The sequence below is a fragment of the Anopheles merus genome, chromosome 3L, assembly GCF_017562075.2.
Source record: "Anopheles merus strain MAF chromosome 3L, AmerM5.1, whole genome shotgun sequence".
NCBI classification, from domain to species: Eukaryota; Metazoa; Arthropoda; class Insecta; order Diptera; family Culicidae; genus Anopheles; species Anopheles merus.
In genome coordinates, this window is record NC_054085.1 from 28,492,916 (window position 1) to 28,518,503 (window position 25,588).

At 45.3% G+C, this 25,588-nt stretch overlaps 1 protein-coding gene across 1 annotated transcript; it reads right to left on the reverse strand.

Annotated features, from left to right (window-relative positions):
• Nucleotides 1-12,054: 12,054 nt before the first annotated feature.
• On the reverse strand, nt 12,055-15,598 carry LOC121599071 (protein cortex). The gene is made up of 6 exons (XM_041926573.1): nt 15,581-15,598; nt 15,330-15,461; nt 14,395-15,244; nt 14,144-14,293; nt 12,620-12,739; nt 12,055-12,535 (listed from the first exon to the last, which is right to left on the reverse strand). Exons 1-6 carry the CDS (start codon nt 15,596-15,598, stop codon nt 12,291-12,293), a joined length of 1,515 nt encoding a protein of 504 aa, XP_041782507.1. The 3' UTR covers nt 12,055-12,290.
• Between the last annotated feature and the right edge of the window lie 9,990 nt (nt 15,599-25,588).

The following is a 25,588-nucleotide window of genomic DNA, read 5'->3' on the forward strand; positions in this document are numbered from 1 at the left end:
ACACACACATGATGGAACAACCGTAGCAGAAACGAATTCGATCGTACATCAAGTATGCACCGCTGGTCCAAACATTGCAACATTGTAACAACGCCAGCGCCAAGGGTAAGCGGGCAGCGAAACGGTGGATTAAGTTCTCACTCGTTACGCGAGAAATGGAAGAAAAATGTGAGGGCGGAAGGAGAAATATTATTGATAGCCCGATAAAACAGCTGTTTGGTGGTTCATAAAACTTGTTCCTCGTAATGTGGGGTTCGATCCTTTGCATCCACCTTTCAGTTCAGGTGAACGCTATTTGTGCAGTAGTAAGTGGCACAACGTTCGGCCCTTGCGATGGTCATGTCAAAATGAGCTGTGTCACGCCATTTAGCAGCGAAAGAAGTAGGAGTAGTGCGAGAAAAGAAGTCGGTTTCATTCATAACTGCATTGTACATCATTGCGCGGACGTTGTAGCTAAGTTCCAGGCGTAAAGCAAGCTTTGAGTAAACATGGCATCTGTGTATGGACATGACTACAAAAACCGGTTGCATCTATAATGTACTGATGTGTGGTTAATAAATCTTTAATTAAAATTAAAACAAGCACTCTTACAAATTTATTTCATTTTAGGTTGCCTGGTGCTCTTCTTCAAGAATTTTTGTATGAAATCAAATATGTCTGTGAGATTTCATCTAAGGGAAAAGATTTTTATAGCAATTATTTAATACTTCAAAAATTTAATCCATCACAAAGATTATTATTTATTGTGATCTTGGATGAAATTGATAATGATCACTTGAATTATGATATTGGAAATAGCCTGTAAGGTGTTTTTGGTACAGCGTGATAACCTTTGAAATCAAAACACTACTTTTGTAAATAAGAGATCAACAGACTTAGAGTTGAGTTGATATAATGAACTCAAAGTTAAGTTGTCCATACAAAAATGCATGAGTTAAGCTTCAAGATACCTCGATTTGAGTTTGATGTGAAATAAAACAGGTTTTTCAGTGACAAATAATCCACTGGGAATAGAAGAATTCACTGATACAATGAGAAAGATGCTATAAATTTCAAATTTAGACAATTATAACACTAGACATGACACCTAGATGGGTTACAGATGTCATCATTCTGGTTATAAGAATATTTAGAGATTGAATATCTAGAATTAGAGCATACACCTGATCCTGAAATATGATTTATAAGGTAAAGACTACTATCAGGAGCAAGACCAGGACCAAGCCTAGTGGGATATAAGGGCCTAAAGGTAAGTCGAGTTATCTAGCCAATATTATACGAATGTTTCGAATCTGGGACATAAACAGATAAAGTTCAAGATCGATATTGAGGACCAATTCAATGCATAATAACTTGTTTATCCTTGGACAGATGAGACAGCGTGAAATCGCCTCAGAAATAACTTATTGAATAAAGCCCTAATATACGAAATAAACAACTAGGATCAATAAATCTCTCTGCTCTAAGACCTTCAAACAATCTCTCGAGGCTGATATTTATTCTCAGATTTAAAGAAGCTAACTAGCCCGCACATGTTTAATGATTTTTTAACGTATAATTGAGGTGAAGAAATTATTCTTGAAATTACAATTTCACACTAGAATCAAAAATTTACACTTGTGCGAAGATCTTCCGAAAGTATAAATAACATAGACTTGCACCTACGCGAATATGCAAATCAGTGCTAATGAGAATGCATCTTGAAACTATTTTTCTTTAGAATTGCTTGTAACAAGCTGCAACAAAAAAAAAATCATTCCATTCCCCTCCATGCTCGATCAACCGTTTAATCCCAAAACACCCAAACGCAATCAAGGCTTTGCGTCCCTTTTAGCGCTCGATTGTAATTTGTCAAGCCGTCAGTCCAATTCGCACTTGATTAGCGATCTATACGGCCAGCCACCTTTTTACACCGCTTCGCAGACACACCAAACCAAACATTTCGCCCCTCAAGGGAAGTCCTGCCTCTGCAGCCTTCTACAAGTCTCACCCAGAGGCCCTCGCCCACCTGAGCTCCCCCCACGTGCCGCAGCTAAATGTGCTTTCCCTTGAGGCGGACACCGATTTTCACCGATGCCGCGGTTGGTCCAGCAATCCGTTGAAAATGGGAAAATAATAATTGTACTTCGCACGCCACGCAACGCGCAACCGCCACGGTATCGGGGTGTCGGGATCGGGACACCGCGGAACAAATTCCCTGCGAGATATTTTGCGCTTCGTTAATACACCGAGCGGCTGGCGGGCGGGTATCCGGAGAAGCAGTGGAGCAGTGGAGCAGTGGTTTTGTTGTTTTGGGTGGTTATGGCAGTTAAAACTGGATCGGTGGCGGCTAATCAAACCGCCGTGCAAGTGGGGCTTCGCGCGAGATTGATTGAATCGTTTTGCTGCGCGAGTGTGGCGTGCTTACGTGAGACACTTTGGCACGGGAAGACCGCCCGGAGGGTAGAACGGAGAGGGCTCCGGTATAATGAGCTTGGGCGGCGTCGCGTTACGCTAGTTGCGCCGTGTTCCCGGCAGCCGTGCTCCGTGGCGTTTATCATCGTTTACTTTCACGGGATTAATTTGGTTTTAAATACGTCTCGCACCAATCAAATCATTTCTGTCGACGCTTCGTACCTGTTGATTGACGACCACACTGCCGGATTCAAGGGAGAAATACTGGAGAAGCGGTAAAACTGAAGCAACGATGCACTTTACACAGTTTCAGAGCACTCAAAGCACCCGATAAGTTGAAGCACGGAGAAGATATCATTGACATTCGTGACTTGTTGTATGTGGCGCGATAGTTGTTCATTCTGTTTCTTGAAATTACACAGGACAGAGCATCTTCGCATCTTCAAGAACTACTAAATGTTTTCTTTTACTGCAAAATCAATTACAAAATCTCTCTCTCTCTCTCTCTCACACACACTTCGCCAGCTGACATTAATTGTTCAACACGCTTTAATGTCTGGCAAAACATTGCCACTTGCAGCCGCCCGTTATTGCCGCTCCACGTCGATTTGTTCCGCCGTCGTGACAGAGTCATCGACACAAGCCATACAATTGTCACGCGCTACATTTAATTGCATGTTGCACAAATTAAAGCACCCTGCTGGAACTTCTGCACTTCAATTAGCGTACCCTTTATACTCATTGTTATTGGCTGCTGCTGGCATATTGATTTCCGTTTCAGCAGACTTGCCTCTTTTTGCTTTAGCCTTGCTGCGCTCTACATACAGCGCGCTGACGATATTGCAGAGGGTCGGGTTTGGAGTGGGTGGAGCGTGCAAACTCATAACCGAGAGCAACATCGGCCTGGCGTGGATCAGGTTGTTTAGAGACAAGCCTCCCGGCACCGATAAAATCAATGCGCGATCGTGCTCGTAGCTGCAGAAGAGCTTGGCAAAGAGGTAAGCTTCTTCTTGCTCGGCATCGGTGAGGTAATGCCCGATATCTTCGATCGAGCGGAACGATGCCGCCGCCAGTTTAGAAAAGGACCGTTTTATTGTTAGCTACAGATTGCTTTTTTTTAACGTCCACTTCTTCCCCCACTGCAGCTCTCTCCCTTCCGGGGTTTTAATCCGTACTAATTGCAACGACAGCTTCCACGGCAGCAGAGCTGGCTGCCAAACGTGGCCATTTTTTTACGCGACACACGAAGGGATCAAACCCCCCGAAGGGGCTATTTTTCGAGCGAGGGAAGAGGTTTCGCAAACGAAAGGTTTCGCGCAACTGTCGATATTTTGCTGAAAAATGGCCGCACCGAAGCGGAGGAGCAAAAAAACAGCGTTTAAGTCATTTGGCAGTGGCGATGGTCAGCACCGAGCACCATCCGAGCGAGTGTGTAGATCCCCTCAAGGGGATTTCCAGGGAGCGGTTGTACGCAGAACAAAAAGGGTAGAAAATCGGGGTGTTTCGATTTGTAATGGCATCAGGCGGAGATCGAGCGCAGTGCCGAACCCTAAGGGATGGTGGTTTAATTGTCATTATTAATCAATAGTGCTGATTATTCGATGGCCCGGATCACGGCAACCGGCCGGGGACTCCGATTCGCTTGTGCAGATTTTCTCAACCCGATGCTTATGGGGAAACCAAACGACAACACGGGAAACCACCGAGAGGAGGTGGTGAAAATCAATAGCTCGGGTTCGCTCTACTTCTTCCCCCTCGGGGCAGGTTTAGCGGATGAAAGCTGGCTGTCGATGATGGCTTTGCGCCTGCCTGATGCGCCGCGTACGCCGAATGTAGCCGCTGCCGAGCCGCCCCGACGATGATTAACGCAATCAACCGGCTACATAAAACGCACCACGCTGCAACAGTGTAGCGAACGAGTTTTAATTAAACACACGGTGACACGGTGTGACGCGCGCTTTTGAGCAGCCGCCATGTGAGCCTTTTGCGTTTGCAGTTTTAATTTGCCGTGCGTCCGCTGGTTACTGACGGGCACCAAAGACGCAGGTTCGGCCAACTGGAACACTAAAACGCTCCTTTCCGGAACCAACGCGCTGGGGTACGCTTCTGGCAGATATTGATGAATTTAACATCGAGTTTGCCAAAGCGCCCGATAGCCTTGGGGTGTTGAGGCAAATCAGTGGTACAAAGTTGCAGCTGTTGCCGCTTTTCTCACAGTTTGTCATATTTGATTTGCCATTTAGCAGGCAAGGAATGTGTTACACCAGGGAAGCTTTGATCAATAACCTTCGATCCAACCAATCAGCATGATGATGGATTGCCGATCGCGTACGTGCCACGAATATCACATCACAAGGATTCTACTGCAAAGTATGTGGTAGCGAGCTGCATTCCTGCACGTATTGTTTTGCTCTCGCGGGACTAGCGCAACGCAACAAATGATCGTCGTGGGAAATTAAACCTTTGGTGAGCTACAAAACTATTTGTCCGTATTAGGTAATAACGTGTTAATTATTTAATGACACATTGCCTAAACATTCCATAGCTATTGCCTGCGATCCTTACGGCCTGAAGAAGTGATAATTATCACATGATCTCTTCAAGCTCCAAGAGTGTCTCCTCACGTCCGATCCAATCAAACCTAGAAGCCTGTTGATGCACCTTGCGCACAACCCAGTTTTACTTTGTGGTGCTGCTTTCCGGACAACTCCAGTCACAATGTGTACCAGGCGGAGGCCATTTTTTACGTCCAATGTGTCTTTATTTTCAAACGCCACCACTAGACATCCATAATAATATGTCCCCAAATCGCTGATACGTGATTATGGTGGATGTCTACCGACTGAAATCAAGCACGCTCCATGCACTGCGACACACTCCAGACATCAAAGGACTTGTTGCCGGAACATACCAACAGCTCTCTGCCGGGGTCCAGTGAAACCGTCTGCTCTCCCACCTGAAGCGCTAGGAAGTAATATCCCGATAATATCCACAATTAAGTGAAAAAGAAAATGCACATTAATATAATGCATGATTTATTGGCCGTACCCGCGTGCTGCACCGCATCAGTTGCACCGTATTAAAGTTAAGTGTTATTTATGGTCCAATTCTACTACTTTTGTAATATTTCTCTCCGCCACGCTACGGAACATTCCTAGAGCGACCTCGAGCTCCAAACGCACAGGTTGGGAAATGGAAATTCCTTCCCTCCTCCAAGTGTGTGTGTGTGAGCGATCCCAATCGCTGTTTCTGTGGTGTGTGGTGAGGACCGTGTGCGCAAGGTTTGTGCAAGATTTATGGACGCTCGTCCGTCCGTTGGAAAAAAAGACGCGAAAATCCACGCTCAACGGGGAATGATCTGGAGCCATACGAAAAACGGCAACCGAGGATCAAGCAATAAAAATCGTTCCGTTGATAAAATATTTGCCCAGCAGAACGAGCAAAAGCGGGAAGGTGAGGAGATCTACCCCGAGCTCCATTAGCAGACGATCTCCAGTAGAGCCTGTATCGCGTACATTGAGTGTACGTGAACAAAGACATCAAGTTCCATTAAGGGCGGATGAAGAAGGTGGATGACGAGGCGTAGGAAGCGAAACGATCAACTTGAGACAAAACTCAGAATCAATTGCAACAATTCGTGTCGATGAGGGAGTACATCTGTGTTCGGTTGGATGAATGCGGAGGACAGAAGAGCAGGTGGTGACAAAAACATCAAACACGTTAATCATCCGTGAGAGGGGAAAGCTTCCGTACGAGAAGTTCAGAGGACGGATCAAGCATCTCAATCAATCATCAAGCCCTCGTGTGGATCAATCATCCCGATCAGATCGCAACGTAATTGAATACCCTTCATCATGAGCGCGTGAGTAGAGTACGAGACTGTCACCCTCATTACTATGTGCCGGTTCTACACTAAGTAACATTTTTATGGCCCATTCCGGAGATGTTACACTGATTTGCAGGGAAAATAAATCTTCCTCTTGTTGAGCGCGCTCACACTGCAAACATTCCCAAGGTGACACAATCTAATGCCGTCCACACAAGACACATGCTCGGAAACCGCCAGTCTGTACAATGTGTTGCAAATAGTGCGGGCAAGGCTGAACCTCCATCCAACACACCCTTGGGCACTATTTCCCGCCCGCCCCGTGACGGTGTAAATGGTCACCCTTGGAGAAGCTTTTGTGACAACCTAACTGGAGGCCTTTGGGGAGTTTATTTTCATAACCGCAATAGCAGTCCGCAATTATCGCGCTACTTATGACTATGATATGACAGCATGATAATCTCTTGTTATGATGTGAGACATGCGCGCAAACGGGAAGCGAACGATGCAAGAGGAGAAATAAAACATGCCCGTGTGTTTGCGCATGTACACCGAACTGGCCCACAACAATGTTGCTGTATTTTGATTCCGGCACAAACGCAAACCCCGCAGTGCCTGATGCCTATGCGAAGCCATTAACGCCCACAGTGGCCCACGAGGGGTTTGCAACATTTTCCACACCTTTCTGGATTTGAGGTCCAGTTTGTGGTCCAGCAGTCTGAGGTACTTGTACTTGAGATCTGTAGGTACGCAGATAGTTGGGAACAATATGTTTGAGAAACATTGCAATTTCAATACAACATTACCACTGCCAGAGGTTGGCAGTGGTGAAACATGGAAGCTCTAAATAAAGATCTCACGCGTGCTACAGATATTGGATCTCTTTCAACTATCGATTAATTATAATCCCTCCAGAAATCTCCCTCCCCCAATCCGCGTTTGGCATCCAATCACATCGATCTGCTGAGATCGACATCTATATTTCGTGCGTGCAAGACTTGTAAACCGGCGAGGAGATCTCACTATCAAAGCCAACCAATCTTCGTGTTCTCAAAGCCAAAAGGACCCATGCGACCCTCATCTGAAGCAAACCATATGCCCCCACGATACGGCCCCATCGGCAATGTACGTAGGGGGTGCTTTGCCCCAACTCTACCACTATTTGATGTCTTAATTGTCTTGGTTAGCTGTGCTGTGCTGACTCTCTTTCTTCTCTAATTTCTTCTTCCTTTTGCCTGTTCAGCCTAGCAAACATTCACCGTGAAATGCACGTACAAAACGCACACACACACTCATGCCGTGCCTGGAATGTTTTAGAGCATGCCGAACGACAGGCGGAATTCAACTGTTGAAAGGGCGAAGATTTATATCGCTCGATGTGTCCGATGGGGCATGAGGAACTAATCGATGGATGGGGTGCTTGAGGTTTGGGGTTTTGTGTCTCATGCGCTCATGGGGCATAGATGCCTGAAGACATTTTAGTTAGCTTCAATAGCTCGATGAGAACACGCAACAAGATCCTGAAGTGGACTAACCATCAAACAGGCAGCATATCATGCTTTTAAGTCCTGTAAGCTGTGTTTGTTCATGGAGTGTTTCCTATTTGTTCATATTTGTTCAAGTAAGAGCGACATACCTTCAACTATGGAACAGTTGTGCACGCTATCTACATTCCAAACAGAGTCAAACGTTCAATTTAGCTACCTTGAATTGTTTTGCTACCATCTAAGGAACAATTAGTGATTGACAATTAACTAACAACTCCGCTAAAGTAGTGTTTAATTGCAAAACGGCCCAAAAACGCATAATCTTTACAAGGCAACAAATTATAACCTATTTCCACCATTTCAACTCGATCCCTCCGGGGACCAGTTCGTTCAAGGGAAGCAACGCAACGCAACATGAAACCCGATATCCGATAAATGGGAAGTCCCCCAACCGTACTGACAGACGGGTCCGTCCGACCGCGGATGACATGGCTGATCCTGACGATCGTGACATGACAAGTGATTTGCGCTAAATTAATTACGCCACTCCAAAGAAGGGCCGCAACATGCCAATAAACCATAATGAACCTCTCGAGCCTCGGTGTTCGCGCCGTTCGAGAGTTTGCTTCCAATAAGTCAGCTGGTTTTACAGCCCGCTGCCGATGCAGGACGCTCAATCTGACAACCTGTTAAGTAGCGTTGGAAGGCCATCGACTTGAGATGCTCTAATTTTAAGCCCTCTCCCACCCATCGTTGATGCGCTTCTGGTGTACGCCTTTTTATCGCCCTATTGCTTGAAAAGCACTTGCCGTGAGGGATGGTTTGACTTTCGATTCAATGTCCAATGCTGTTTACACGTTTAACTTCCCACTCCTTGCTGCTGGAGGAGTCTTGTCAATTCAATCATTCCCCAGTGTGGGATCCGCTTTTCCACCATCACTTAATCGGAAGGTGAGTTTTTATTCAACTTCTCAGCCTTCACTAGCGTTGAGTCCAGTGGTCCATCGGTGGCATGATCCGGGTTGGCATGCCTCCTTCCAACCGCTACCGGTGTTAACACAATATTTACGGATATGCATAAGCAACTTTGCGCCGCGTCCAGTGGTCGGGAAGTCCAGTCACGACACCGCGTGAAAAGGTGTTGATAATTTGAAAACTACATCGTGATCACGTCAAGTGTGTGCACCCGGGATCGAACCTCACTGGGAAGAGGCAAGCTTGTACAACAGCCCACAACCCACAGACATTCTACGATACGGTGCTTCATGCTCGAGATCTGATTTCAATTTGTGCGGAAGCATTAGCCGTGTGCGTCCTGGAAAATAGCACGAAGATGGATGGGCATCATTTCATTACGCGCGTGAATGGTTAATGCTGTCTGTAAATGCTGTAGGTCAGATAAGCGTAATGAAAGATCCTTCACAGCACAGACCGCACTGCATGGTGGGTAACGTTTTGTTATCGATTGGAAAAATTGGTTTAACCGATCGAGCACGATTAAATGCACGATTTTCTGTGGCGTTTTGTTGCTGTTTCAATATTGCCTGGTTTGCATTAAGTGTAATAACAGTAAAAAAGAAATGTGCCACAGTTGTCCGTAATTGAATTGCCTGCCAAAAGCCATCGTGTGCAGACAGGTTAAATGGAATGATCTCGCCTCAATCCAGCACTACACGCCTGCACCTTTCGGGGTATTACCTTTACGTTTAATGAGAGGAAAACTCGGTGAGTGAATATTGCATTTCTTTTTCAAAACGCTGCCACCTCTAGCTAGATCGTGCATTGCATAAGCTGGAATCGTTCCACAGGGTCAATATCGTGACCTGCAATACCGAGCCGGGACAGGTGAACAGAACCTAACCGAAAGCTGGTGCTACTATTGAGATATCTTTCGCTTTGTACCATTTCAGGTGCATCCTTCGCTTGCTTGAGCACGCTACAAAACGTTTTGAATTAATTGGGGCACTGAAATGACGTGACATCACCAAGCCCCTTCAACCAACCTACCACCGGTCGGTCAGCGTTTGTCAAGATTTACGGCCTCACTTTCATCGAGGGCTCGTGATGGCTCAATCTAAATCAATCAAGATGAAATTTCAGTCACGAGAGATCGGCACAAGCATCTCCACCACGCCGCATCGAACGCATCACGGCCGGTCGTCAAAGATCGTCGCTAGCTAGGGAGTCGGGCAATTACAGGAATCGAACGCAAGCCGAAAAGCCGGCCACCACGTACCACCGGTACGCTTTGTCGAGCTAAAGCCAGAACCGGCGGTGGAGGTTATCATAAAAGATCGAAGAACAAAGATAAACCGTGGGGTGCATCTTACGGTTGGTTCGTCCCGAGATGGCAAACGAAGAACCTGTTTTGCGATCGGAAAGCCACATTTCAGCACACTAATAAATGGCGTGGCGTGACGAGCGCGGAGAATCTTCAATCCAGATCATTACCGTCGATTCGGGAAGGATCGAGCATTCCGAACGCATCGTTATGGTACGGTGGCACGCACCCGCAAAAGGGTGCTAGGCGAATAGAATCGACTGATTAGCGAGACGATCCAGTTGACAGGAAGGTGATTGTACCTTCTTAATTATTATTTTAGAAACCGTCGAAACGAGAGGCGATACACCAATCGTCTGATGTTATCCCGAAGTCATATTGCTTCAATAAAAATAAAAAAAAACACTTGCAATATAAGTATCCTACATGCAAAACACTCCTTAATGTACAACATTTTCTATCCTGCAATACAATCACGATGCCATTTACATGGAACCGTACCATGATAATGAGACAGGGCAGGCAACACAGTGCTGGAATGGCTCTTGCCCATCCCATCCAATGGCCACCATATCGCAGAAAATCAAACTAAGCTCCCGGCTTAACCACACCGTGAAGCTACAATTTTGCCCTGTCTAACCGCCATAAAGCAAGCTTTCACTTTGCCTAATCGCATTGGTTCCAGCGTGCGCCTCCAGCGTCAATAACAAACTAAGGCTCTGGAGGAACTGGCGCACACTGCGACAAGGAGTGGACATTTTAGTCACTCAATAAAAACACAAAATAAAACGCAAGCCAGGTGTGTAAGATGTTCTAAAAAAAAGGAGACTAATAGAATGTATATGGTAAGCATTTAATTGTATTTGATCCATAGATTGACTCCTGCGGAATAGTATATGTCTACAAAAATATTCACGAAATCTTTAAAATCACTTTGTTCCGGTAATTGAATTTGAAATTAGTTTAAAACTTTGAAAAATCTGTCACAAACCGCAGTTGAAAGTGATGTTTGTATCAATAAATTCGAGTCATGTTAATTCATGTTGGAAAACCAACTAAGCCTCTGTGTGGATAAATGTAGCTCAATTACATTCAGTAGAATACGAAACCCTTCAAACTTTGATTACTCATCGCACAGGTACAGGTAGTCTCGCTTGTCATCAATCAGGGATCTTGGTATGATCCTTGATTCATCATCTCTTGAGACACGCGGGGACATAGGCTCTTCCTACCTGTAAGAAAAGCTGAGTTTTTATGCTCCTGAACGACCGCTCAGGTCACGTGAGCTACCTACGTTCTCGAGATCTGTAAATTCCTATGAACCAAACGATAAAAATGCTTCATCAGATACCAAATATTGTTTGACCTCAACAACTCAGCAAACCTGTGCAAGACACTTAATGACAAATACACAAATCAACAAACGAAAAGAAATGTCCTACCGTTTGCTGTTCACGGTGACATTGTGCGAAATAGTCCCTCACAAATATGAGTTTGTAGAGTTTGGATTAAAGTTGACAGGTTACGGGAGTAGAAGTTTTACTAATTGATTATACGAACACCATGGATGGGGGAGTGTGCACGGTGGCAGATCCGCTTGGCATGGTGCTGTCAGGTGTACAAAATACGTTTGCCAGCAGCTTAACATGCTGCACCTTCGTGGTTCCGTGGTACGAGGTTTATTCCGCTCAGTCTGTCGCACGACCGCACAGCAGTGGACGCAAAATGACAACCTGTTCAGTATGTATGAAAATATTACACGGTTGTTCGGGACTATATTTTTCTACTCAAAAGGTCACTTGTTGCTAACAATGTTTTAATAGACTTGTGGTAGTTGCGCCAGACGAATCAAATAATAAAGAACTAGTCTTATGATCAGATGTGATGAGTATAAAGCACGAAGGCATTGGTAAAATGGTTTAACAAACTTCTTGATCGTTTATGAACTTTACAATGAACTTTAAATATAAAATAAATAAACAAACTGGAACATTACGACTGTAATATGGGACCTATGCTTATGCAACTTATGCAGTCTATCTGCTTTGCTGTATTATCGAAGGGCCGCTCAGCAGCCTGTAAACAAATTCAGTCCGAATGTGTCCCCTATCTTGCCTCATCTTCTTCGGAGCGTAGGCGTAAAAAGCTTGGCTTCATTTCCTTCCTCCCATTTGCAATTATTTATGTCTCTAATTTAATTACCTACTCGCATTCGATGCCCGTTGACTCCATCAATTGGCCTCCTGTTCCTTTGCTTTTCCTGTTAGACTCTACGGACTGGGTGTACTAAAGAACAGCAGCATCAGCGCATTGCCTTGAAAAGAAAACTCGAGGCCAGATCACGATAGGTGGCTTCTTTGTTACGGTTGCACGGGATGCGAGATGCGTCCCAGGAACCGCCATCATTGCCACACGCTCTTCCATCGGTCCGTGAGCTACCGCTACTGGCCGGCGGTTCGCATTGCAGCTTCCTCTTCTTGCATTCGTTTGTGGGTGAGGTACCGAAGAAGTTCCAAATCGTGAGCGTTTCATCATACCCTACACTTGCTAAAAGAGAGAAAACACGCAACAATAAGGATTAATAGATACTTCCGAATGGAGGCCACGGATCTAGGACAACTCAAAACCTACCCAGCTGCTTTCCATCCGGACTCCACAGGAGGTGTACGATGCAGTCATCGTGATTGCGCATCACATCCACCACGCGATCCATCGACGCGAGCACAAGTATTTCGGGTGGTTTGGTGAGATCTATGGTTGGAGGTATAACAGAGAAAAACAACAAGAAGCAAAAGAAATGGGGTTTCAATTTAATGCGACTCTGCAAACGGCATTACATCGATGCCCTTTGCTCCTGCACCGTTTGCTGCTTTATTAAATTTGTATCATTAAAACCGATGTTGGCCGGAGCGAAATTGCTTCCCGTTTCGCGTTCTTGCCGTGGTTTACCCATGCTCATTGATCGAACCGATGGGGAGGACACAACCGCTGGCGCTGGGTGTGTAGCGCTGTAGCCAATCGTAATGGCCACAGGGAAGGAAGGGATCTTAAGGGACGCTGGTTGGAAGGTAGCAATATCAATAATTATAAGAGAGGGCACATGCTTGAGCAGACTCTAGCCGATAGCTTTGTGGAGCACTTGATCATGATTATTAGTTTTATTACATAGGGAGCATAGACTGGAATGAGCTTGTGTGAAGGCAAGCGAGAAAGGGATCAGTAGACAAATTTGAGTTTGTATCAAGTGAAATATGGACGCTAGATGGTAGCAGGAGTTCAAGTTGTTAACACTAAAACCCATAGACTTTCAATATTTCCTATCGAAAGGCTGTCAGGGATATTCCAATGGTTTGTTACAAAGTTGCAAACGTGCAAAGAGCTTGTAATCCATTCAATATTAATGTTTTAAGCTGTTTACTAAATTGTAAGCGATGTTTATGTTTGCTTTCTTACATTTAAACACATTTTTAAGATCATTTATCTTAGAGTTCTCTACAGGCTCTACATTCTGTTACAATGTTGCTTTGGTAAAGAAGGTTGCAATAATAAATGATTATGGCTTAAAAACACAAAAACTTTTTGTAACAATATTTTTAAGTGTAGTTGTTATGATCTACAAATCCAGTTATCAAGTCCAAGTTTTTGTATTGAAGTGTGATCAATAGGATGAAATGTAATCAACGTAACCAATCAATAGGCAATCTGTAAAAATGAGTAAAATAAAGACAATATGCTGACTCTATCTTGCACATCAAAATCTCAGAATGGATTAGAATAGCAGGTTTAAAATATTATTTTAAATTATTTTTTAATGCTTTATCAAATGCCAAGATACTTCAGTACAGTTTCAATAAAAAATGGTAAAACTCATTGGTGAAAACATCCAACCACAACAAAGACACTTGATCGTACACGTTCAGATCATTTCTGCGATTATGACCATTTCGTTCAACACCAAACTGTGTGTCTCGCTTTAAACACCATCAATGATAAATCTAACCTACCGTGTCCTAACAGTTCCAACCAAACCATTCTCGCACCCGATACCTCATCGACGTACAGCCCACATGTCGCGCACGCAGATGCATCTGCCCCGCGCAGCAATCTACAAACCGCGAACGATTAATCGCGTAATGACGTTTAATTACTACCTACCCGTGAAGGAGTAGCACACGACCAGCTCGCCGGAGAGCTTGTTGAACGAAAGCGTCGTCAAGATGCAATCACTCTCGCGCCGTTGATAGTACGACAGCACCTGGCGGCTCGGGACGTGGTACAGTGCGATCAGGATCGGTTCGCTGTCGGCTAATAAAATTAAACATCCTGTTTTGTAAGTGTCCGTGTGTGTGTGTGTGTTTGCGGCCATTTGCGTTCGGGCCCATATCAACCTGCCCAGCCACACTCACCGATCACAATCTCATCCTCGCGCCACGGATGCCAGTCGAAGAAGGCGCACATCGAGCTGTCCCAGTTCGTAATGGGCGCTAGGTGGCCGCCGCTCCAGTGCCACAGGTACAGCTGGCCGAGATCGTCCGCGGTCGCCATGTACCGGCACCCGCACGAGAACTTGATCGCGATGATCGACCCCTTGTGCACGCAGTACTTGCTTTCGTCCAGGTTAATGTTGGCCGCCGGCTGGATGCGTACGATCGAGATCTGACCATTGCCAAACCCGCACAGCACGTACAGGCCGCTACCGTCCCAGGTCAGACAGCTGATCGGGTGCTCCAGCGGGTCGAGCATCTTGAGCGAGCCGTGCCGCCCCGACTGCGGCCTGGCCGCGACGTCCAGGATGTTCAGCCACGGTCGGTTCATCATAAAAATGCCCATGGCCAGCCGGGTGCCCGCCGGCTCGAACGCGATCGACGTCGTGTACTGGGCCCGCAGCCCAATGATCTCGTCCGTGTTGGGGGTCCAGATGACCAGCTTTTTGCTGAAGATGGCCGCAATCTGCCCGGTCACGGACCAGTCGATGATTTTGTGATAGTACGTCTTGATGTTGGGCAGATCGTGCACGGCTTCGATGAAGCCGATCGGTTTGGTGCGCGGATGGCAGCTCCAGTCCAGCTTCTGCTGGTTGCTGTACGTCGGGCGGATGATGCACTCCAGCGGGCGCTTGATGGCGAACCGTTTGCACACCTGCCGGCTGGTGCTGTCCCGGAAGGACAGTATCTTATCGTGCGTCGAGACCAGCCCGAGCAGGCTTTTCAGCACGTTCGAATAGTGATGGGTACGCCAGTAGCCAGGCATCTCCTTCTGAAACGAATCGTTTTTGACGTGAGTGTTGTCGTTCTGTTTTTTTTTTTTAATTGTATTCGTTAAAATGTTTCAATCGACGTACCATCACCATTGGATCCGTTTTCTGTTCCGGTATGCTTTCCGCCTTGAACCGGCTCGATCGGGACAGTGCGTATCGACGGGGAATAAATCGATCGCCGTACGAATTGGGCAAAAAGTTCGCCGGCTGTTGAAGCTGTGGAAGTGGTAAGAACATTCACGCTATCACAACTCGAATACCAAGCACAGCAAGTACACCTTTTCGGTGTGCAATATCGTTGGGGCTCAAAGTCCCTCAAATGGTAATGGCTTTACCCGGCGTGTGCGTGTCATGCTCTTGGGGCAACTCCAGCAAAAGCCGTCCAATACCATTAGCCTTTTCAATGCACCTGAAAAACCGCGCGCGCGGTCGGGCCGTGCGTGATGGAATTGGGAACCGCGATGGCTTCGTGTCCAAAGTGGCAAGCGTGGCCTCATAAATTATGCTTCCAGCAGGGCGACACACAAGTGTAGCGCACACGTTCTGCGCAACTCTTCCTGTTCTGCACACTCTGCCCATCGGCGCTTTTGCTTTGAAGCGCAATGCTGCGCACCGGGGCGAGGGTGGGCTCATGAGCGCGTGCCACGGCCAATGTTTTGTCGTGCTTTCCGAGTAATTTATGGCAGTCCGGCGGAGCGAGAGACCGCACCGAGCAGGGGGGAGGAATTGATAACACGCCGTACACCGTTTCTCGCTTAACAGGTTGCGAAATCATGAGTGGTTTTTGGAGTGATTTTGCTGTTCTGGCTCAGCTTGGCACTACGAACAGGCTGGCAAGAATGTGTTAAAATGCTTGTCAAAGTTGATTTAATTATTGAACGAAATGCATATGTATTAAGAACTATGTAATAGCTGTGTAAACATACAAATTATGTGAAGTAAGATACATTTAAATTAGAAAATTAATGAGGTTATTTGAAGAAATGGTTATATCAAATGAAAATTTAAATAGATCACAAAATACGACAATTTAAAAGAAATAAATCATAAAAACCAAAAGCTTAAGCTATGCAAGTCGTTCCACAGTAATTCAAAAATGTTGTTCAAGCTAGTCTTGGAGAGAATGTAGCAAAATAACAAATCCAAAAACGGTTTAACTTTTTCTTCTTCTCTATCTCAAACTACTGAGAAATTATAAAAAAATATATGTTTATTAAAGGATAATTATTCAATTATTTATTAAAATTAAATAAATTATTATAATTAATAATTTGATTCGCAGGGTCAAGCTATCCAAAATGAAATAGAAGTAAAATTATTAAATATACTAAAAAACCACCAAAGCTTGGAAAGGGCAAAAAAATATTGTTGAAAAATGATTTAATTCCCAGGGTCAAGCAATCCTTCAATTAATATCAATTAATTAATTAAATATAAAATTAATCTTTTCTAAACATCATAAACATTGATAAAATTAAATTAAACAATTATGGCATTAATTGCAAGCAAACAAACAAACTGAGAGACGTCAAAAGCGAGAGAAAAAAACGACAACTTCAGCGTCATTGCCCTTCCACGCCATTCCAGCGATTGAAGTCTTTCGTTGAAACTGCAAGCGACGAACCCCACTACAGTGCGACCCGATCCGAACACGGGTTTACCGGTGAGCGCACTTGTGCGCGAACGCTCTTTACGTGCTCGCTCTTCCAACGCAACGTTTTCCCCTCGAACGAAGCAGCACCCGCCGTTCAGCCAAACGCTGAAATGGCGCGTGCACCGAATGGGCGAGGGCAGCACACGCGTGCCGAGATGTGCCTTGGTGCCGACCGCGCCTGCAAACCCTCCCCCCGAAGCAGCACGGTCAGCTGATGAGCAATTCTGGAGGTCGTTCGAGCGTCGCACGCGCGTTCATTGACGCTGCGTTTGCGCGAACAAGGCAAAACTAACGGGTCTCTGTGGCGGGCAAACACGTGCGACAGGCAGCACGCTGGATGCTGCTGGGATGCTGGAGAGACTTGAATTGTGTTTGGGAAAGATGAAGAGAAACACGAGCACTGGTGGGTCTACTCGGATCGACTCTACAGAGAGGATTATCTATGTTTTGCTGCTATTGCTTTTACTAGTAAGGCTGAAGAGCGGCGAGCAAACTGTCTCAACGGCTCTTAAGGTTCGGGGTGGGGTTGTTGTTACCATTTGATCTCCTACCTAGTTCTAATGCACTCCCTCTCTCTCTCTGTGGCTCTTGGGAGGCTGTATTGGACGGCGTACAAAAAGCTCCTAGACAGAAGAAATGCAAAGAGAGCGACTGAGACTAGATTAACCGTTTCCCCGCGTACGGAGAGAACTAGAGCAGGCGAAAGACGAAGAGACAGCAAAGCAGCAACCCCGTACTGTCTAGGTGCCTTGCTTCCCGTGTCTTGCCGTGTCTCGAGAAAATCGCTAGACAAACGATATCAAGCCCGATCGTGAGCCGAACCGAGGTCCTAGTTTAAACGCGAACAATTGAACCATTCGTGCAAGTGGAAGCATTGCTGGCTGCTGCAGTTTGTCCCCTGCATCCCGAGCGGTGTGGTTCGCTGATCGGGGCGATCACATGCAGGAAAGCAGCAGCAGTGAGCCCAGAAAAAAAAACAGTATGCAACCAGAGCATACGGTGCATCTGACGGACGCGATGCAGTTCAGTGAATATGCAGTGTTTGATGAAAGCGGTCGAGCGGTCCCAGGCTTACATGACGCGCCCCGAACCGGACGTGTGACGCCTTTCACCTAGCGCGGCTCTTTTTTTCTTTCTTTTTCGATCGAGTGCCGTTTGCTGCCCCGGTGCAGCTTGGGTGTAATGATTAAGCTGTTAAAGTGAGGCGCGCAGTGATGCTGTGAGTGATGAAACACGGTGCGTTCCGTGCTGGGAAAGGAAGTTGCACCGAGAGGAAGTTGGCAGGAAACGAGTGACTGCAAGCATTGGCAATTGTCGAAGTGTTTAAAGCGAACGGAAGTTTTCCTATTATGAAAGGAGGAAAAGGTTGGAGGTAATTGGGCCACACTTTCCTTTGTAGAGTTATAAAAGTGGTTTTACTTGCATTAGAAAACACGATTTGAGGCAAGTTGAGCTGAGTCTGTGAAAGTGATACTACTTTTTTATGAAATCCCATTAGAATGGTCTACTTCTTCATTTAGTGAACTTCAGCCATGAAAACTATTCTATCAATATCCTTTTTCAAGTGGTTTTGTGAAAAAATATAAAACAGAAAATAATAACTGTGCTGGTAATACTTATGCAAAACATGTGATTCAAAAGCTGCTTCAAAATTAACTCACAAAACAAAACTCCAATGTGGTAGACAGTCTTTACAAAACGCTACGGATCGTACCTTCATCTAATTTCATGGTGAGTATTTTTTTTAAATCCTCGGTTAAACTGTTCAAGCTGTCCAAGATTAACTTAAACTTTACACGACACCAGCCTTGCTGGAAGCGTCTGGAACTGACGCCCTGTCAGTTCCGCTTGTCCAGAAGCCAGCTCATAAGATCGAACACTGTCCATGGCTGAATACTGCGGCGGCTTCAGCTCAGGCTGCCACCGTTCGCTCACAATAGTAGGACCCTTTGTCCAGCTGGATGATGAGGTGAACCCGAATATTAACTCCAGCAGACAGGGCCTATCAATCTACCGAATTCCTGCCACTGCTCTCCGTCCTGACGCCCTCACCGAACGGTATGATGAACTGCCTATTCAAACATGGCACCAAACGGGATGATAGATTCTTCACCTCTCCCCTCTCCCATTGGTGTCTTTTTCTTTCTCTCCACTTTTTGCGCTGTCCAAAACGAGATCATAAGAGTGAAATGATGTCTACCCCTATATGCAGTAGCGGACAACGAAAACGAAAAAAAACTCGTTTTAGACGAAGTGGCCGATCATGTTGCATGAAATATTGAAAGGCGTGTTTGACCATTGGATTTTGAGCGGAAAATGAATCGAAAATTTGTGTCGGCTGTGCTTGGGCATGAAATTGGACGTTTCTTGAAGCGAGTGGATGACTATTTTCTGAGATTATTAGATACACGTTTCACCAGTAAATTGGATCAGCTGGATTAAATCTGTTACCTCTGCAGGACCAACGACCGTTTTAAACCAGAATTATGTGTTTTCCCCATGATCAAAAGCAACGAGCGAAGCATTTGTTATCATTCCCCAAGGCATTGATTAACATTTTTGCGAATGATAATAATAACTTTTACAACCGTCACAAGCTCTGCTTCAACCTACTCAACCGTTTCTCCTCTGCTCTAGCAGCGTATGGAATGTGGGGGCCAATGTCCCAGCTCATCGACTATGGGCGACCCCGGGCGTGCAAAATGCCACTGCTAAAGTGCCTTGCGGAACTGCTTTTAAATTGAATTTTAATAACAACCCCTTCTATCAACCAACCTACTGGGTTGTGAAGCGCATTTTTTTTCTCAACCTAAGCTCTCTACTAGACACCCGGAGAAGGCACGAACGAGCCCTTCAAATAGCCCCTGGGTAGTGTCGAAGCAACCCCGACGATCACTTTCGAATGATAAACGTGAGCTGATAAAAATGGCATCGGCACTCTCTCTCTCTCCGGGCTGGCCGGAGATGATGATGCTGGAAAACGATGCTTTTTTCGATCGAGGTCGGTAGCGCTGGAGAGCATTATGTTATGCTTCAGAAATCAAACCTCGTTGACCGGCTTGACACGCCGAGCCAGCGAGGAGAGGAGCGTTAATGTTAAAAGCGACTAATTATTTCACCCGAGCATAACTTCACAACCTTTAATTAAAGGCATGATCAGCGAAAAGGAAGGGCGAACGGGAGTAGCAAAACAACAACGGGAAAGATCCATCATCAGCAGAAATATAGAAAAGTAGATTCCATTTAGCCGCAGTGGTACAGCAGAAGCAAAAGAGAATATCGATATCATAAAGATCGATGCTGGCATTCCGTGACCATACTCCCCGTTAAAGGCGCATTGTTGAATTAATTCCGAGCAAAGGAAGAAGAGTGTCACCCAGGGGAGAAAGATTGCATTGGATGTTTTACCGGACCAATTAACAGGATGGTCCGATTTCCTGTCCTACAGCAATTACCCGTTAAACTGGTACAGTTTTCCACCTTACACAGCGCTCTCCAGTATTGTCCGAGCGTTCCGAGTACCATTAGGTGGTCCAGTGGCTGTGTGAGAAGGCGTTAATGTTTTTGTTAAATGCACGATTTACCGCAAACAATCATCAGCGCTCATATGCAATGTATGAGCATTGATTACGGCCGTGGAGGTTGTGGTTCCATTTCCGACACCAATTACGCACTCGTCTCCCCACAGCGAGACACCACAAAACCTGTTCCATTTCCAAGGCGGGAAGCGGTTGTCTGTGGTCAGTATTGTGTGACCAAAAAAACGCATAATTCTGTAGGTAGTTGAGGACTCTTGGGAGTCTTTAATAAGAAGACGATCCCATGGATGGGATGGCATCTCACTCGGATGACTGACGCATTAAATGGGATGAATTCATTCGTCTGTAATTAAGTTATTAGACTGCACAATCACGACCCAATGCAGCACTCGCCCGCCGCTCAGCCTGTCTGTCTGTTTGTCCGTGTGGATATTTACTCCTCATTTTGCCCATCATTAAAACATTCCCCGTCAGTCGCAACCGCGGCTGGTGATGAGATCGAAGGGCCGTGCAACGCATCCCGATGAGGCAGCCGTTTATGACGATTGGTGTATGCTTTTAATTAAAACCAGAAAGCAAACCGTGCCAGTGATTGCTGGGTCATAAGCTTTGCAAGAGGCTGCAGTCGAGGATGTAATCTGCCTGGTTGAGGTGTGATTATCGGTACGAGGTGTAATCAGTGTTTTATAATGCACTACGTGGGAAGATTTAAAGATGTGGATGTGAACTGTATAAAGCACTTGCGTTTCGTTTTTTACTTCCCACCGCTCACTCTTGCATTGCTCGGAGCAGTAAGAATCAGCTCAAATGAAACTTCTTGCCCAAAGGGCAGTTTGCCAATTCCAGTCCCAATCGTCCAAGTAGAAAGGACTTCCTCCAATCGATCGCCGAAACGATGCCGAAATGTGTTAATTTAGGTGGCACATTTCGGTTAATTATAATTATTGACTGCCACTGCACACACTGCGGCATGATTTGCGCAATCAGCATGCACGGCCAAATCAGCGAACACTCCGGCTCCGCATACATACATCGAATCCCCAAAAAACCGATCAGCGGGCCACATTAAGTTGTTTCCTTTCGGAGTGCGCGCACCGTTCAGCGCCATTCGATCTGCACCTTTTATGGGTACGATAATGAACGGCATGGCAACGGCAACCGGATGCAGTTTGGGGCTTTTTTTCTTCTTCTTTTTTTACTCCCTGTTAATACACCTGCAGCTATAAAGCGAAATGCCCAGTAGCTGAGATTGAGCAGAGATGATAAGAGTTGGTGTATAATTTCACCACAGCCCAAGTGGCAGCCAACCGCCTGCCGTCGAAATCACCTACTCAATCAATCACAATCGTTCCGAATTGGGCCACTTTTAAATGATACTCCCTTGCCAACATTACTTCTTGGTGCCTTTTTTTTTCTTCTTTTGGTAAGCTTTAGTATGCAAGAGGGATTTTTCTTTGGAATTATTGGCATGAAAGTGATACGCAGGCAAACGGTGCGCTGCGCCTTTTGTTGTCAGTGATCAAAATGGCTGTTTAATTGAATTTTGTTTCCGTTTGACGATCGGCTTGAAACGAGTCTCATCAATCAAACTTTTGCCCCCCCCCCCCCCACCCCCCGGGGTGGTAACAGTTTTTCTTGCAGAAGCGGGAAAGTTGATTTTGTTTTTCTGGTGTTCGATTGCTTCCGCGCAGCTTTTGCCCCTTTCCAAACGACGTTCATCAATCAAGTGATAAATATCATGCTGCTACCGGGCCAGGTGGATAGATGGAGCCACCAAAATGAAAGGTGTGCACTCTGTTACCGAAAGTACTGCCAGTGCTCCCTCACACTATGATTATCGAGTGAATATGGTGGCATATGGTGACAACAAGCTCCCGAAAATACTCCCTATATGAGTCAGTGCATCTCATATCATGTTTTTAAATACATTACAGGGGTTTTCAGGGGTTCTTATAATTCTTGGGCATTTTCTTGCCTGTCTATTACGGGTGAATTGGGAATTTGATTCTAGGGCACTCTTTTCGGATAGGTACATTAGAAATTCGTATTAGATTCCAATTGAGCAATATTCAAATAGTTTTGGAATATAAATTTATAATCACATTAGTAATCATTGCATGACCTAAACGCAAAAATGGCTTAGCATTGCTCTACACATTCTAAAAGATAAAGCAAGCGTACCTACATATCAATCAACCATTTATCTTCATCACCAAACACATCCAAAACATTCCCCACCACTGCTTTCCATTGATTTTGCAAACATAAATCGATAAAGCATATGCAAAAAGCTCTCCCCATTCCTGTAATCGTCTATCCGATTGACTACACGAACGAGCATTCCAGGAATAGCGCAGTTCCTTTTGCCTTGCAGAAACATTCTTCAAAAATAGAAACATCACAACCATAGTTAACGATGTCAAACACTCACCCCACCGTATCGATGATTCCAGCGTGTCGATAAAAGTCAATCATGTTAGCTGGTAAGACAATGTTTCTATTAATTTCTATGACATGGCAATATTTCACACATCACCACAACCTACCACCGAGGGAAGCATCATCTCCACCGTATAGTCCACAGCACTCGTGGATCGAATGGAGCTCTTGCTGTGCCTCAACTTAGCCTCACTCGTGTAGCTCCTAAGCGTATTAGGACGCTCTTTATGCTTCCCAGCACGATACTCCGCGATGTTGCGCAGCTGATTTGGGAAATTATCTGCAGTCTCATATCAGCCCAGCATGAAGTTGATTAATTGAAGCTTAATAAATCTGGTTAAACACTTCTACCGCGGCCGTTCGTTTTGCCATCGATGGTAAACGGAAAGAGATGATAATTATGGTACCGATGTTACGTTATGCGTTTCCGAGCTCATGTTAACCGTCTTGATTGGTATCTTAAGTTGTTTTATATATACATTTCGTGGCATTCCAACAACATGGATGAACTATAGACCACGCCTTTGAAAGTAGCAGTGTGTAAAATGTACCTCCATGCTCGGGAGACACTTCACCCATGACGATCGCACCTAATTGCTCGCGCATTGGAGGGAGGAACCAATATTGACCATACGTGTTGCGCGGCGCTCGGTGTCCAAATACTAATGGCCATATGCATGCAGGTACTGCAGCCCCTCTTTTCACACAAAACAGTAGCCGAGGCGTTTGTTCACATCCCTACCAAAGTGCGCGCGGTGCGCGTCGTGAAGCATTACACGCCTCACTGGGAAGCTACCGAAGCGAGAAAAAGAGGGAGGTCGCTAAAATAATTCACCACCTGCATTTCGATCGTACCGCAGTGCGGGAAGCGAAACGTAAACCATCCAAGAAGCTATCTGTTCCCAGCGAATCAGTGCGCAATAACAATCTGACCGATCTTACCATTAAAATTTAATTGAAATCACAGAGCAAACCCCAGTGCAATTGGTGTTTGATGCCCTCTCGCGTTTCCTTCTGGTAGGAAGCGAACGAAAGACGAACTATGTTAATTAAATAGCATTCCTTATTTGGAGACGTAAGATATTGGCTAAGATACGACAAGCACGAGGCACGAGCCTTCGAGCTTCCAGCTTGATGCTGCTGGAATTTCAAGCGAATTCGAGTTTAATTGATAGTGTTTCAGGGGCAAACATTTTCCTCCTCGGTTAAGAATGTTACAGACGCGTGGCAGAAGTTCAGGTACCTGCTGCTTATTCTACGACTGCCCTAAAAGGTATTCCCGATCGACAGCCGATCATTCGCGTGCGTTGAATCATGTTTTAATTATCGCTCAACGATACGCTGCCAAATATGGAGCAAAAGTATTCCAGTTTCCTGTTCCGCTGCTACGTTTGGTTCATTTAATCATCATTACTAACACGCAAGACATTCCCTCCTGGAGATGTGTGTGGTCTTTGCTCTCAGGAACAATATTTTACGCAATGATGTGTTTCATTCTCGCTATTCTATCTGCAAATCAATCGCTGAATCTTGACGTGTGCTGGAACATTAAACAACGAACCGTTTTGTTGAACAACCCTTGCTCAAACAAACAACGATCAAATCGATCAATCTTATTTGACAGTAGCCAAAATGACTTCATCACTATCCAGTTTTAAATCCGCACACAGTACAACAGGTCAGTTTCAACTGAAAAAAACCCAAGCATTGAGAGTAACAGAGTCACTGCATCGACAGCAACTTCCTCTTGTCTCCTCTTGAGCCACTGCCAGCAATTTTGGGACAGGTTTTACCGGTACAGTTCCTTCGCATGTGACAACAGCTGATTTGTTTTTCCTGTCGAACCTGAACGAAATCGGTCTCGGTGCGCGTCATCGCGTGGAACAGGTTCGCCCCGTGTCTGCTTGATGGGTGGAGAGTGTTTTGTCGGGAGATAAATCACGCAACGCAAGACAAGGCTGAACAGATATGCAAAAGACATCTCACAAGACAAGCGTATCGTATCGGCAAGGATATCCTGTCGATGTTTGGGACAGTTATTAGCATTTGCGTGCATGTTATCCTTGCGTTGCGTGAGGCTGAGTGAAGATCAATGCGGCTCTGGCCGAGAGGTGCTTCCTGGCGGCTGTGTTACAAGATGTCGTACATCACCCGTGAAATGAATAAGTAATTGAAAAATGCACTTGAGCATAATGAATATTCATAGGTCGCGTGACAGATTTATATTTCCCAACCTGCTGAAGAAGTACCTGTTTCAAAAGGGCAAACAAAAGCTTGATCGAGGAATTTGGTTTTGAGGTTTTAATATTTTCCATAAATCTTGTCATTAATTGTTTTCTTAAGCGTCTTCAAAACAGAATGTTTTTCATACTTTCTGTTGCAAGAGAAGACCATGCACAGAGGTACAAAGACACACTCTCCCCGTTTGCTTTGAGTCACTAATTTATGTGCTAAGAAATCATTTTCATGTAATTGATTTTCTGCCTGCACATGCCGCGATCAGCAGGTGCGGTCAGGTCATAAAAAAGAGATGTTATAAATGTCGCCCGTTAAGTAATCAAGGCAGGACGCTGATCAAATTATCATATGTTAAACGTTGTTCTGTGTGCATGTTCTTGTCGGTCGGAAACACGGTCCACACCCGAGCTGTAATGCTTTAATCACGCCGTGTTTGTAATTATGCCAAGGGGTTTACTTTATTGCAGGTGCTT

Excerpts from the sequence above, each read along its gene's own strand:
- LOC121599071 (XM_041926573.1), bottom strand. Across the intron at positions 15,245-15,329 it reads AAACGGATCCAATGGTGATG|AAGGAGATGCCTGGCTACTG; the intron begins GTACGTCGATTG and ends GATTCGTTTCAG. Across the intron at positions 14,294-14,394 it reads CGAGGATGAGATTGTGATCG|CCGACAGCGAACCGATCCTG; the intron begins GTGAGTGTGGCT and ends TAATTTTATTAG.